We start from the raw sequence: 13731 nt of genomic DNA, 5'->3' as shown, positions 1-13731 counted from the left end.
AAGGGCCTATTGTTCAACTGCATTCAACCCACAGATGAATCTAACAAGCCATGGCAAAGTCTCTGCTCCCTCAAACTCTTCATTTACCATGTGTGGTCTCATATCAATCCCTCATGCTGAAACTTCAAAAACATGTCACTGAGAATCTATTCAGACACCTCACTAGGAGTGGGCTGGTAGATATAAGAGATGTGCTACTTTGTTGTTTTGTCAGTAGGTTTGTTGATCTTACACCAGTGTCCAAGGATGTGGGTGCTTTAAGCGTTTGTGTGTATGTGTGCCCATATATACTTGTGCAAAAAAAATAAAATAATTTGATATGGTACAGTGATGGTATCAGATGACACATATATGGTACTTTGATGCTGATGGTGGTGGTACTGAAAGCAGGGTTGCAGAATTGAACTGAGAATGCTTTTTAAATTCTAATCAAGTTCCTGGATTTGAAGTAAGGTATAGCAAACAGGACGCAGAATTGAAATTCCAAATTGAATTTAATGAAGCAGAAAAGGAACATAGATCCAAAGAAATTCTGAATTAAGAGAGTGCAATAAGAAATAAGAGAGCTTAAGAAAAAGGCAAGTTCATGAAGACTTAAGTTTAAAAAGTGTTGTTTTTTTTTTCTTTTTCTTTTTACATGTATAGGCATTTTTTCTACACACACACAAACACACTGGTATTTAGATTTGGTGGAGCATGCTGTCATACTATGATTCCTGTTGATTTTTCGCAATAGATTCTTAGATCATTTTTAAATTATGAATTTTTCCCAACCCTGTCTGAACGATTACAGTATTCATGCACTATGATAATTTACCTGGTACTATCATGGTACCATAGTATATGTGTGGGCAGCTGTAGATTTCAATCGCTGATTGTTTTGTATGTGTGTGGGACAAAGATATTAGTCACTCAAATCAGTTGTAAAATAAAGAGAAAACATCTCCATCTTTCATCACCAGTTTAAGTGGAAATGTGGAAAGTGAAAATCGCAATAGTGGTTTTATTGGTGCTGTTCTTAATCCAGACTTCACCCTGCACTCCATTAGATGTAATCAGTGAAATATGATTCAGCAATAATGGCCATTACACAGTGTAATCAGTAAGCCTATAATGGACATTTGGTCATCTCAGTGTCAATACTACTGTTGTTTCTGATTGCTATGGTCATTTCATTCTTGACAGTTGAGTGTCTCTTTTCCTAGTTTTTTTCTCTCTTTCAAAGGATGGGGACCTGGTTAAATTGTAAAGTGGATAATTGTGTGGAAGACAGTGACTTTTACTGCTTTTACAAATGTTTTTTATGGTGTGTACAGTAAATTATTTAAGAGCAACTGGACTTCTTTATAGGGCACTGAAAATGAGCCACCTGGGGCTCATCTTGTGTGCAACAAAACAGGTAGTTTTCCATTACATACAACTATAATGGTTATGACTAGAATGCAAGTGGAAACTGTTTTGATGTGCAAATGTGTTAATGCATGGGTGTCCGATCCTGCTCCTGAAGGGCCACCTTCCTGCAGAGTTCAACTGCAACCTGCTCCAACACCTGCCTAAAGTTATAGTAGCCTAATCCTGAAGATCTTGATTATCTGGTGCAGTTTGATTAATTATAGGTGGAGCTAAACTCTACAGGAAGGTGGTTCTCAGGAGCAGCATTGGACAGCCCTAATATAAATGGAAGCACAAAAAATATATCTAAAATGATTTGATGTACGATTTAGGAGTATTATGCTCTCCTTCGAGTTTTTAGACATCAAACAAACTCCTTGAGACACTGTCAAATGGGCACAGTTAATTGTATAGCCCAAGTTCCAGCAAATATTTCTGTGTAAATGTAGAGTGAAGTTTAAAGTTTAGGATTATTCGTGTAATTAAGCTCTTTTGTTGGCTGTAGCTGAAGTTTAGCGCTATGATCAGAGTCAAGCGTGCATACTGGCATCTGTAAACCACAAAAATGCTTTCAGAATCTCCAATTTGCTGCTGTTCCTGGACGAACTTACATTCCAGGTGGAATGTGCTGCCAAGAAAAACATGGCTGAAAATACAGATGTCAGATCAGCTGGTCTACATTCAGTAAGATGCTGTGAAAGGAATCTCAGCATGTTTTCCTGAGTTCAATCACAAAGTTTAGATTTCACTTTTCTGCAATGTTTACTGATTTTCAAAGCTCACTTTGAACAGCTCCATCAGTTGTTTATGATTATAAATAGGACAGAATCACAGGCAGTCATGGAATTTCAAATGACTGTTTGAATAATTGCATGGTAGTTTAAATGCTGTATGTGGTATGCAGCACTGTGTACATGTGTGTGTGTGTGTCTAAACTCACAGTGTGTGCTGACTTTACCTCCACTCCATCATATTCTTCATCGAATAGCGTGCAGTACTGAGGTAAGCCCAGTTGACTTAGCCATTTTGAGATGGACATGTGCTTCATGATAGAAATGTATCCAAGTGTTGCCTCAAAGATTCTCCGCATGGAAGGCTAGGATAAAAGCAAAGCATTATTTGCGTTAATAAAGCGATTATTTGAGTCTTTTTAAATGAAAAAACAAAACCAAAACTAGATGGATAGATAGATTTAAACTTTTTTCACGATCAACTATTCATGGCATGAGTTATTTGACTGTTGACACATGACATTTGACTCATTTATGAACCTTGCCTTCAGACACAAATAAAGCAAACTATACAAAATCATCTGCCCTCATATTTGACAGCTCATAGAAGCTAAAAAACATTAGCCCACAATCCAGAGGTTGCAACATACTGTCTACACATGATTCTTTCTCTGTGAGCCCTGAGGGTCCGCAAAATGCAAGCACATGGTACTTAATGTGCACTCCTAAGAAATCTAATAAGCGGTTTGAACAGTTTCATTATGATTAAGAAGTGATTCACAATGACCTGTTGTGCATGAGTGTGTGCATGTGTCATGGGTGGAGCACATGTGCATACATGCATACTGTATGTGCATGTTTGGATGCGTGTGTGCATGATTCTGGATATCCTCCCTCAAACTGACTGTGAACCCCACTATGGATTTATGGTGTTAGCGTACTATACAATCCAGCTTCCCTCAGTTTAATAGCTCATTTATGAGAGGGCAGCATTTCTACTCCCTTTCTCCTTCAAAGTATGATCGGACAAATCCCTAGAAGTTTCTCTTCCATAAGACATTCTGTGTGGGGGCAGTTATTCACAGGTCAGAAAGATGTATGTCTTCTTTTTAGATTTGGATTCCAACACAAAAATGCAGAGGAATTGAATTAATTAAAAAGGCTGGATGAGGCAGCAGTGTTTTTTTTTTATTTATTTAAAAGAACACCCAGAGAGAAGACCATTACAGTTATTAGTGTGTGAGAAAGAGAGAGAGAGTGTGTGTGTATTTATAGACTGTATGGGCTCCACTAGAGAGCAGAAGACCCTGTCACCTTGCCTAAGAGAAGTGCTTTGTCAAGGGTTATTCCTGCCAACAAAATAATCCATTTCACAAATCATAACTAATCATGCCCTAAACATCATCTCATGCTTTATTTAGTGTTTCATCATGACAGGGATGTAGATTCAGACCAATCGTATGATAGCTTGTGATATTGCTTTTATACAGCAGTTCAATAAACAAAAGATAAATAATCAGTAACTTAAATTTTAGACACATTTTATTAAGTTATTTTATCTGTTTTTGCTCCACCAACGAAAATAGTTTCAAAAGATTTAATCCCTGCACGTCTCTGAACAACATACAGTAGTGGTGTTGAATGAATCAGTGTCACAAAGAGAGAATGATTCAATGACTCATTCACTTGTCTCATCCCTGAATGAACGAATTGGTTGAATGAATGATTCAGTGACTCACTCAAAAAGACATTTGTCACCGCCTACTGTTGTATCAATGTAACTTGTATAATCACTGAAAAATCTCCACCATGTGAACCAGAACTAACTGTTGGAATTATTTACGGTGGCCGAGAGAGCTCAACGCGCTGCAACTGAAGAAAACACATGCAAATAGAAAAACACCTGCAAATTAAGAAAACATCTTCATCAGTTTCACAACACATGTGTGCTCCAAATACTCACAACACAACCAAATACAGAAACGCGCTGCAAAAGTTCACAACACAAACAAATACAAAAACACGCAGCAAATAGAACAGAACACAACGGAAATGTTTCCGGGAACCCAATAAGTGACGGACCCGGCTGGGACGTGCTTACAGCCATAGATATCATATATAAAGGCTAGATGTCTCGTGCGCACTGCTGGCCAATGGAGGTCGACGTCCGCACGTGGCGGCCATCTTGCGACAGTGTACTCGCTCACTACTTCAATGGTGCATGTACTTTTAAATAACCATAACTTGCTCATTTTTCTACCGATTTTCAAACGGTTTGGTTTGTTATAAACGTCAGAGATGTAGTTATGACACTGCATACATACACTGCATACATATGAAAAATTATAACATACATTTTCAAGCATTCGGAATTATAGCCACGTTAATAACGTTTGTAAGAAACCACACCGTTTGTAAATCCGTCAAGATTTCAGCGAGATAAGAGGATTTGTGTGCGTGCTGATCATTCACCTTAATGCACAGAGCACTGTCACAAGATGGCCGAACGATGATGCCGGAAGTGACTGCGCCATAAGACATCTAGCGTTTATATATGATATCTATGCTTACAGCTGTCTACTTTTATTTTATTTAAATTTTTTTCCAAAACATACAGAGATGACACGTTTATGACATACAACTTTGTATACAATATACAAAATGTATTTACAATATGTTCAATGTCATAAGAATACTAAAAAGAACAATGAGCTGAAGACTAAAATAAATAAATAAAAAAGAGAGAGAAAAAGAACATGAGGGAAAGACATTAATCTATACATCAGTTACATTGTACACATTTTGTCATGTTATGTTAAAATAAGTTTCATAAGAAATGTTAGAATGCAGCTAGGGTCCAAATATGAGATGGTAAGTTTTAAAGTTGAGACACTCACACACAGATATAGGCTAACGCATATTTTAAAAACTTTGTTGTATAAAATGTATATTTATTTGCAACAGTTATGTTAACAGCAATAATACTATATTTCTGGTAAGAACAGCTATTCAGCTGATGGACACACGCTGCGTTGTCATGGGAACATCCCAGGTGAAAATAATGAGGAAATTACGTTGTCTTTCGTTGCTCCCTTCATCAACATAATGGCACACAAGTGCCCCGCTCCCTCCAAAGTGCCCAATTCAAGGGCTCTGCCGTCTGCCCTTTTAAGAGAGTAGGGCATAGGTAAAGCTCACGAGCAATAAGCACGTCCCAGCCGGGTCCGTCACTTATTGGGTTCCCCGGAAACATTTCCGTTGTGTTCTGTCCTATTTGCAGCGCGTTTCTGTATTTGGTTGTGTTTTGAACTTTTGCAGCGCGTTTTTGTATTTGTTTGTGTTGTGAACTTTTGCAGCGCGTTTCTGTATTTGGTTGTGTTTTGAGTATTTGGAGCACACATGTGTTGTGAAACTGATGAAGATGTTTTCTTAATTTGCGGGTGTTTTTTCTATTTGCATGTGTTTTCTTCAGTTGCAGCGCGCTGAGCTCTCTCGGCCACCGTAATTATTACTTAAGTATGAGGCATAAAAATAGTAATGTTTTCTTTAGCAAGCAGCATTTTCTGTATGGTTTCTCTACATTGATGAGTCCTAAATTACTGCGCCTACAATTTGACACCAAATTAAAACAGGGTTTGGAGTGGAAAGAAAATATTTCATTAAATCATGTTTCAGTTTCTTAACTCATTTGTCATCTACCCCTTGAACTTGATCTCGTTTTTATGAGCCCTGCAGTATTTCATTTTGCAAATGCAGACATGCACCAGTCAGGAAGATCCTGACGTCCCTGTTTTCCCAGCAATCAACTCCCATCCACTCTCACACAATGGGCAATAAAAGCAGCTGTGGAAGAGGTGGAACATGGCTCATAAAACTGCTGGGGCAATACAGCAAAAAAAAATTGCAGTTAATTCAATATGGGTTGCAGGCCCAGCTGTGCTCACAGTCAGTATATAGCCCATCCCTGGGGTGAAGCAATCAGAGGAGTAGCTTACACAATTGCGGGGAGGTTTGTTCCTGTCGTGAATGTCAATGCCCCTGTGGCCACATGGAGAGATGTGGGCTCACACATCGGAGGACAGGTTGTTTGGGTGACAAGAGAAAGCTGACCACCCTTGCAGCACTTAAATCAAACAAGTGCCTTTCTCTTTAATCAACTGATAGTTGATTCGGTTTAAATGATATTCAAGCTATTAGCTTCACAGTTTAAATTATATTCATTCCATTAGGTACAATACACGTAGTTTGATGTTTAGTTTTCAAGTCCAGTGCATTTGCCAATTTGTATAATTAATTAATTCAGTAAACAGACTAAAAGCTCCTAAAAGTGTATATATACTATTAAAAGTATATGTATTATTGCTTCATGTGATGAAGTTGAAGGTGGATGTTGATGATGAAGCACAGTTGTGTGGCTGTTATTCATTCAGTGGGCTCAAGCATCTGCATGATCCAATCTCTTTAAAAGCCACATTGCACAGATACATCCTGACATAGCTTAATCACATTTAGGGTTTAGTATGCACATGCACCCACATATCAATGTCATATATGATTGTGAATCTTGACCATTGATAGAGTGCTGAACAAGATCATGTTCATCATATTCAACATATGTTTCATCCACTTCTTCAAGCGTTACTGCATGTTTTAGACTGACATCAAATATGCTACAGCATTCACTGTTACTGCGAGGTCTATATACTGTACATTCTGGGTGGAAAAAAGCTCTGATGATTTTAAAGCATGCAACAGGAACTAATTACTGCACTCTGTGGGCTGGAGACACGTGAAGTCACACACTGTGTTGCTTTGAACATCCTGTTTGGGATACAGAAGCCCCCTTCCTGTTTCCTCTGTTGTGGTTGCAGATTCATGGTTTTGGAGGGAAAGAAACAAGAGACTGCCTGGCTCCTTTGCACTCCAATGACTTTGACTATTAATTCTTAATTTACTTCTGTTAAAATTATTATATATATTTTTTTGCCTTTGTTTATTTTGTTTACCTGAATTTTCTTTAATATTGTTTTCCGTTTTTAGACATGTGACTAGACTAAAATAGTGCAGTCGGTGAAAACATGTAAAGAAGATCTTTATGGTGTATAGGCAGAATATATGTATAGACATATATTCTGCTATATGCACATATTCTTCAGGGGACCAAAAACTGTTTTTGAATGGTCCCATTTTAGTGAATGTACTAAGGACACATTTCTCAATACTTAGGTAATTTTCTCAAAACTCTTTACTCATAACCAACTCTCAGCTTGGCACAACAGTTAATTTCACATTCAAAATGCACTAGTACTACCAAAAAAACACTTCATTCACGTTTCAAATCAACTCATTCTTCCAGAACACTATAAGGTTGCCAACCAACAAACATACTTTTGTCTCTCATGTTCTAATAGCATTACACATTGATTTTTTTTGTAAAAATGTCTTTATAAAAGAAGAATAGCACTCTCTGCCGTTTAGAATTCACTTTAGTATATGTTATAGAACATGTTTACATTATAGTACAAAATTATATGTTTTCTGGTACAGTACACAAATGCGCAAAATTTGCCAGTCTAAATACTACACTTATAGCTGTTAAGCCAGTAGAATGCCAACAAACATGCCACAGAGAAGAGCTAAAAAGTGCAGTAAATAAGATGAACTGAGCTATTTAAGCTATTTTTATCTTGATAGCACTGATTAAGAATGACATGATTTGATTGGACGTCTGCATTGAACTGTCAGATTTCAGGATAAGAGAGGAGAGTGAACCCAGAATCAGTGACATCATTGTTCTGAGTTAAGCATTCCAGAACGACACATGTGGGAGATCTCACAAGTCAAGAGCACACGCAGCACTGATTTATTATTATGTTGCATGTTGCATGTTGCACATGTGCATGCATGTGTGTGTGGTGACAGGCAGGATTGAGATCGTTACATATGTGACCTGTATGACTTGAAAATGTGGGTGTACTTATGAGTGTGTGTGTGTGTGTGAGATGATATATGCTGTGTCAGATCAAGACTAGAACACCCTCTGAGATGAAGATGCAGGAATGTTTTGCCAAATTTTGACTCAAGAAACTCTTGCTAGTTAAAAAACCTGATGTAGCTTTCAGCATCCCATGCACATCCCAGCATCCTATAAACCCTCATCCAAAACACTACATATGCTGGTCTTTTCCAGAGGGTTCCACACGTGACAGCATTTTAGCAATCAGTCAAGATAGTGTGGACATTTTGTCAGTTCAAGTGAAGTGTGTGAGCAGATGTTTTGTACAAAATGTTTCTGTCCTGCTAGTCCTCTCTATCTTGTGTTAACGTCTAATAGTGGGGAGTTTAAGAGGAGGCAGGCACCACTCTCTCCCCATCCACCCTCCTAATCTCTGCTTTTACCATGAGGCAGCTCACCTAAAATACATTTAAAGAATTCTAATGCAACAACAATCATATTTCTTTTAAACATCAGACAGTCATGATCAAATGATGCCTGTATTTGAACTTCTGCAAGATGAACACAGATTTTAAGATAAAAAAATAGTATGCAAACTAAATATGTCAATATGTTAATGATTGGGTTTTAAATCAAGCAAACCAAGCAACAATAACCACAAAATACGAATAACAAACTCTAATGTTTACAGTGTATCTATGAAAAGTTTCTTTTTACTTCCTTATGTGATTAGTTTTGATTATCTAATGCCTCTTTCCTCTGTACTGCCCCTGTATTCCCCAACATGCTCCATTTCATAGTTCTGCCTGGGGAGGAGGATGGTCTCCCTGATTCACAACATTCCGGCCGTGCCTGAAGTCCTGAGCTCACGCCACAGTTAGGCTAATAACATTCCCTGGCAAGGCTTGACTCATCCTCACAGAAAATCTGCCAGATACTTTTGCCATTACAGCTGTTTGGGATACAGTAAACAGTGGCTGGAGGCTTCTTCTTCAAGGTGTTGAGAGAAATCTTGTTCATAGCAGTCTGTATGGATCACATTTAATGATGCTTTTTATAATGCTTCTGATTTAAACATTTAAAATTGTGATGTAGCCTAAAGTCAATGTAAACTGTCTTTGATAAAGGCCCGTTCACACCAGGGATAATAAATATAACGATAAAGATATAGTTCTAAAAATCATTCTAAATATAAAAGTATAGCAGAGTCCACTCCACACCACAAATATAACGATAAAGGCACAGAGAAACAACATTGTTGGAATCACTTTCAGCAATCAGAATCCATCCTTTTTCAAGAGCTCGAGCATTTAAAGCGGCAGACGACTACTGCAACATGCTTGGAATAAACAGAATGACCACTAGTGTGGACGCTAATATAGTTATCACAATAGTTATGGTGTGAACTGGCCTTAACTCTGTTCAGCTTTATGAAATGCAAACTATCCAATTTCAATGCACATCACATTCCTGTTTGATATACTTTAAAAGGGAAAGTTCACCCAGAAATGAAAATTCTGTCATCTTTTACTCACCCTCAAGTTGTTCCAAACCTGTATGAATTTCTTTCTTCTGCTGAACACAAAAGAAGATATTTTGAAGAATGTCGGTAACCAAACAGTTGATGGGGCCTATTGACTTCCATAGTATTTTGGTTCTCCATATTCTTCAAACTATCTTCTTTTGTGTTCAGCAGAAGACAGAAATGGTTTGGAACAACTTGGGTGAGTAAAGGATGACAGAATTTTAATTTTTGGTGTGAACTATCCCTTTAAGATACTTGCTTGTATAGATTTATTTTATTGTGTAGATTGTCTTGCAGAGATTGGAAACACACAGTGTAACTTGAGAAATACACACTAGGTCAGAGGTCAAGTGGAGCTTTCTAACTCTAAAGTTCATTCAGAGTTCTGTCTCCTCCTCAAACAGACTTTCTGGGGACAGTTGTGGGAAACTCATAGAAATAGCAAACACGTTGTGCCCACAGACCATTTAAAACCATGGTATTGATTTGTTTGCTCAAAGTTAAACGGCACAGGTCCATCAATATCTCAAATTGAATTTAAAGCATGAAAAATGAATAAGCCGTGAAGTCATTATGCTTCTAAAAACACTCTTTGCTCAGTTTTATTATTTTAATGCCATATCGATCAGCTCTTTTAATAAAAAATTATGAATCAAATAATTTATTGTGCTGTTTAATGTATGCATTCATTAGTGACAGCACATAGCATATGAGTAAAAAGTAAACAGTCTTTTTTCATTTGAGAGACATGATTTCTGTTTAGTTGCACACACCTGGCTGCCCTGTGGTCAAGAGTTCAGCATCCCACAAGCCACTGCATGTTCAGAGCATGCTGGGTTCTAGCCTGTTTTAAAGCATGGAAAACACCATTGCTAGACTGTCTGCAAAAACTAAGATGCCAGATGCACTGCATGCCTTCAGTGGCATTTATCAGGATGTGAATGACCACATGAGAAAGCTCTCAGCATGCCACATGTAGTGTGTGGTGTGGTTGGGAGCTAAACAATATCAGGACTCTTATTAAACTCTTTCGCTCTCGCTCTCTCTGTCCTCCATTTACCTCTAGGGCAAGAGTCGCACTGACTGAAGCCAAATAACTTGGACTTTAGGTTCCAGTAAAGTTGCACACACATATTTCAATTCCTTTAATGGAAGTTTGCTGAAGCAGCGTGCCATAAATGCAATTTGCATCTAATGTTATACCTTTGATAGAGGGCAAGCACTCATCCAACAAAGTTTTAAGAGAGTCTCTTAATTGACATACAAACCCTGCGGACAGATGATTTAGTTTCAAAGCACGTCACTAAATCTGTGAGGCATTTTGTCAGTGTCAGAAGATTCAAGGTTAAGAGTGTTTTAATTCAAGAACCTGAATATTCTCTGAATATACCAGAGCATTCTGTATATTAGGTATGTTAGGTTAAGCTATTTAGTTATTGGTAAATATTCCAACTTTAATAGTACATCATTATTAGATGCATTTTTACTCTTAATAAGATCATATAAAGTAGATATTCTGACAAGTCATTGAATAAGACAAGTATAGGCTAAATAGTAAGCCTACTTTTTAGGGGGATAGTGACTAGCCTAGCCCTGTAGTGACTAATTGAATAAATAGTCACTAATGAAAAACTTACAAGAGATAAGAAACATAATGATAGATAGTTCAAATGAAAACGTGTTAAATGGCTTGTCATAACTTTGCATTTAAAAACGTATGCTACTCATAATTACTAAACGGCTTTATACATTTTTATAGGCTACACAAAATCTGTTGGTCACATTTATTATCTATAAAAAAAAAGTAAGCAAAACTCACCTTAAAGGTCGCACAGGCGTTTTTACTTAAGTAATAGATGTTTTCCAGTCCAAATTAACCAACTCCTCAAGAGAGTAGACGCTCAGATGTCAAACACTCATTCTGCATGAATTGTCCCTGCTGTAACTGCTCTCCCCTGTGATAAAAGCGTAATGATGCTCACTGGAGACAAATCCCGCAAGGATGCGATTACTACGCACCAGAAGTGAATGTGCTTTCACTGGAATGCGCGCCGAGATGCTGCGTCGACAGGTCTGCACTCCACGCGCGCGGCGTAATATTGTTGTGACTTGTGAGTGATTTCATGCGGTTGTTTGAGCTCAAAACAGTCCCATGTTTGAGCTCTCTGATGTATATATTAAATATGACACATATAAGCAATAGTAGAAAGACCGAAAAACAGATTTGAGTCAGTGAGTAGGAACACAGTTGACCGTTAATCTTTAAATTGTGCGAGCGCGCGAATTGCTGTGAAGAAGGACTGGATAAACGACCCCGTGCAGAAATGTTCTATTACTTCCTCTACTTTTCTCGCACGGTGTAACATTTCCATCTGTGAAATTGGGGTCATTAAAAAATCATTTTTTAAACGACTGATGTTTGTTGTAGACATGCGTTGTTAAATTGTCCTATAACATTTGAGAAATTGGACCAAACCTATATGATAAGCTCGTGGACGCACTAGGACCAGCTGCACTTAAAATATTAGTCTGCTTTTGGGCGGTCGGCCAACACTTATTCAGCTCTGAATATTGTTCTGCAGAAGATGTGACCTTAGGCTGTCATTCCCCCTGTATCATAAAGCTCCTTGCCAGACAGAGAAATGTTTGATGCAGATATTAAGTCAGGGCTGATGGACTGATGACCGATTCAGATTTAAAGATGAATAGTTGTGTTTTACAATTGATTTATGATGGAGTCTGTCAAGGCTCTATGAAATTATCAACATTTCAATCCTTACTGAACCCTTCTTATAGGCTAGCATAACCCAAATATTTTAAATAGCCTACTTGAACTCCATAATTCAATTAAATATATTCACTATCTGATGAACTGATTTGTTTACTTAATATTTTACCAAGCAATTTATTCCATTGCTTATTAAATTAATGTTCCACAGTCCTAAATGTATATATGTATTATGTATTATAATGGTATAATAATCATAATAATTTTTTACAAATCATGTGCAAATATACAAAAATAAACATTTAATTTGTATCACTTAAGAAAGAGTGCAAATTCTTTGGTGGTCGAAATTGTATGCCGTTTAGTTTAACCATTCTGTTAATGAATGGTTTAAATATGGTGAAGCATGTATAACGGAGTCCTTTGAGATTGAGATGAGTTTCTAAAAAAAAATGTAAGGGATGAGTTGCCCTGTTATCACTGTCTAACGGCCTTCCTCTGTGTGAGAAGATGAGAGCTTTTGGCTTGCCGTCTCACATTTCCTTTTGATTCCCCTGCCCTGGTAGACAGGAGCATTGAGGCATAATGATTACATGAGTGAACATAATCATGCTTTTCTCTCAGCCATGCTGGCATTAGTCTTACAAATACAGCCATGCCAGGCTGATTCTGAAACAAGCGGATGACATGACTGGCATACATACCCATCTCTTGTATCAGAAGACAGGACAGGCACGGCTTGGGGGACCATTCGCCCATTGTGCCAGGAGAAACTGATGGAGAGCTCACCAGCAGGCGCACAATGGGCTCTCTGATGCGCAAAACAAACGTGGTATTGTTTGGGTTACTTTTTGCTGTTTACTGTGCTGGGAGAAAGTTGCACCCACACAGAGCTCAGTCATCTTTGGTCGATAATAACACCACCTTAAAGACCTACTGTATACTTTTGTATATGATCAATGCATATGAAAAGAGAATTTTTTATCATACAATTACTTTACCTAAAGATTTCAAGCAATGTTCAATATTGTTCGTATTGGCCAAAAAGTATGGACACTTAAGTCACATTCAAAAATTGGCAGAATTGTATTGCTTTGATTAGAAACAAAATATAAAATCAAGCAGCATCTGCAAACAAACAATAATACAGAGTTCTCAGAACAAACTTCACTTTCCCTAAACCATTTTCTAAAACTATTCATACTGCTAATTATTAACCTTAATTGAAATCATAAAGCTGTTTTAACTGAAAGCAAACCAGTAATGTTTTTTTGGTTACACTTTATTTTACAGTACGTGTACTTACAGTATACTTATCCAAGAAAATGCTGGTAATATAAGGTAACTACATGAGTTAAAGGGTTAGTTCACCCAAAAATGAAAATTCTGTCATTAATTA

The 13731-nt window shown here is 37.5% G+C and overlaps 1 protein-coding gene across 2 annotated transcripts in view; it reads right to left on the bottom strand.

Moving 5' to 3' along the window:
* bcar3 (BCAR3 adaptor protein, NSP family member) overlaps positions 1–11560 on the bottom strand; it is a 67606-nt gene extending 56046 nt beyond the window's left edge. Inside the window, exons 1-2 of one of the 2 annotated variants that reach the window (XM_084388516.1) lie at positions 11424–11560; positions 2333–2488 (exon numbers count right to left, since the gene is read on the bottom strand). In XM_084388516.1, the coding sequence (XP_084244642.1) occupies positions 2333–2482 (150 nt within the window). In that variant the 5' untranslated portion in view covers positions 2483–2488; positions 11424–11560. The remainder of the gene's footprint in view (positions 1–2332; positions 2489–11423) is intronic. The other variant, XM_084388517.1, reaches the window with a different exon arrangement.
* Positions 11561–13731: the final 2171 nt, after the last annotated feature.

The sequence above is a fragment of the Rutilus rutilus genome, assembly GCF_951802725.1.
Source record: "Rutilus rutilus genome assembly, chromosome: 19".
Classification (NCBI taxonomy): Eukaryota; Metazoa; Chordata; class Actinopteri; order Cypriniformes; family Leuciscidae; genus Rutilus; species Rutilus rutilus.
This window is presented reverse-complemented; position numbering and strand designations above follow the sequence as displayed.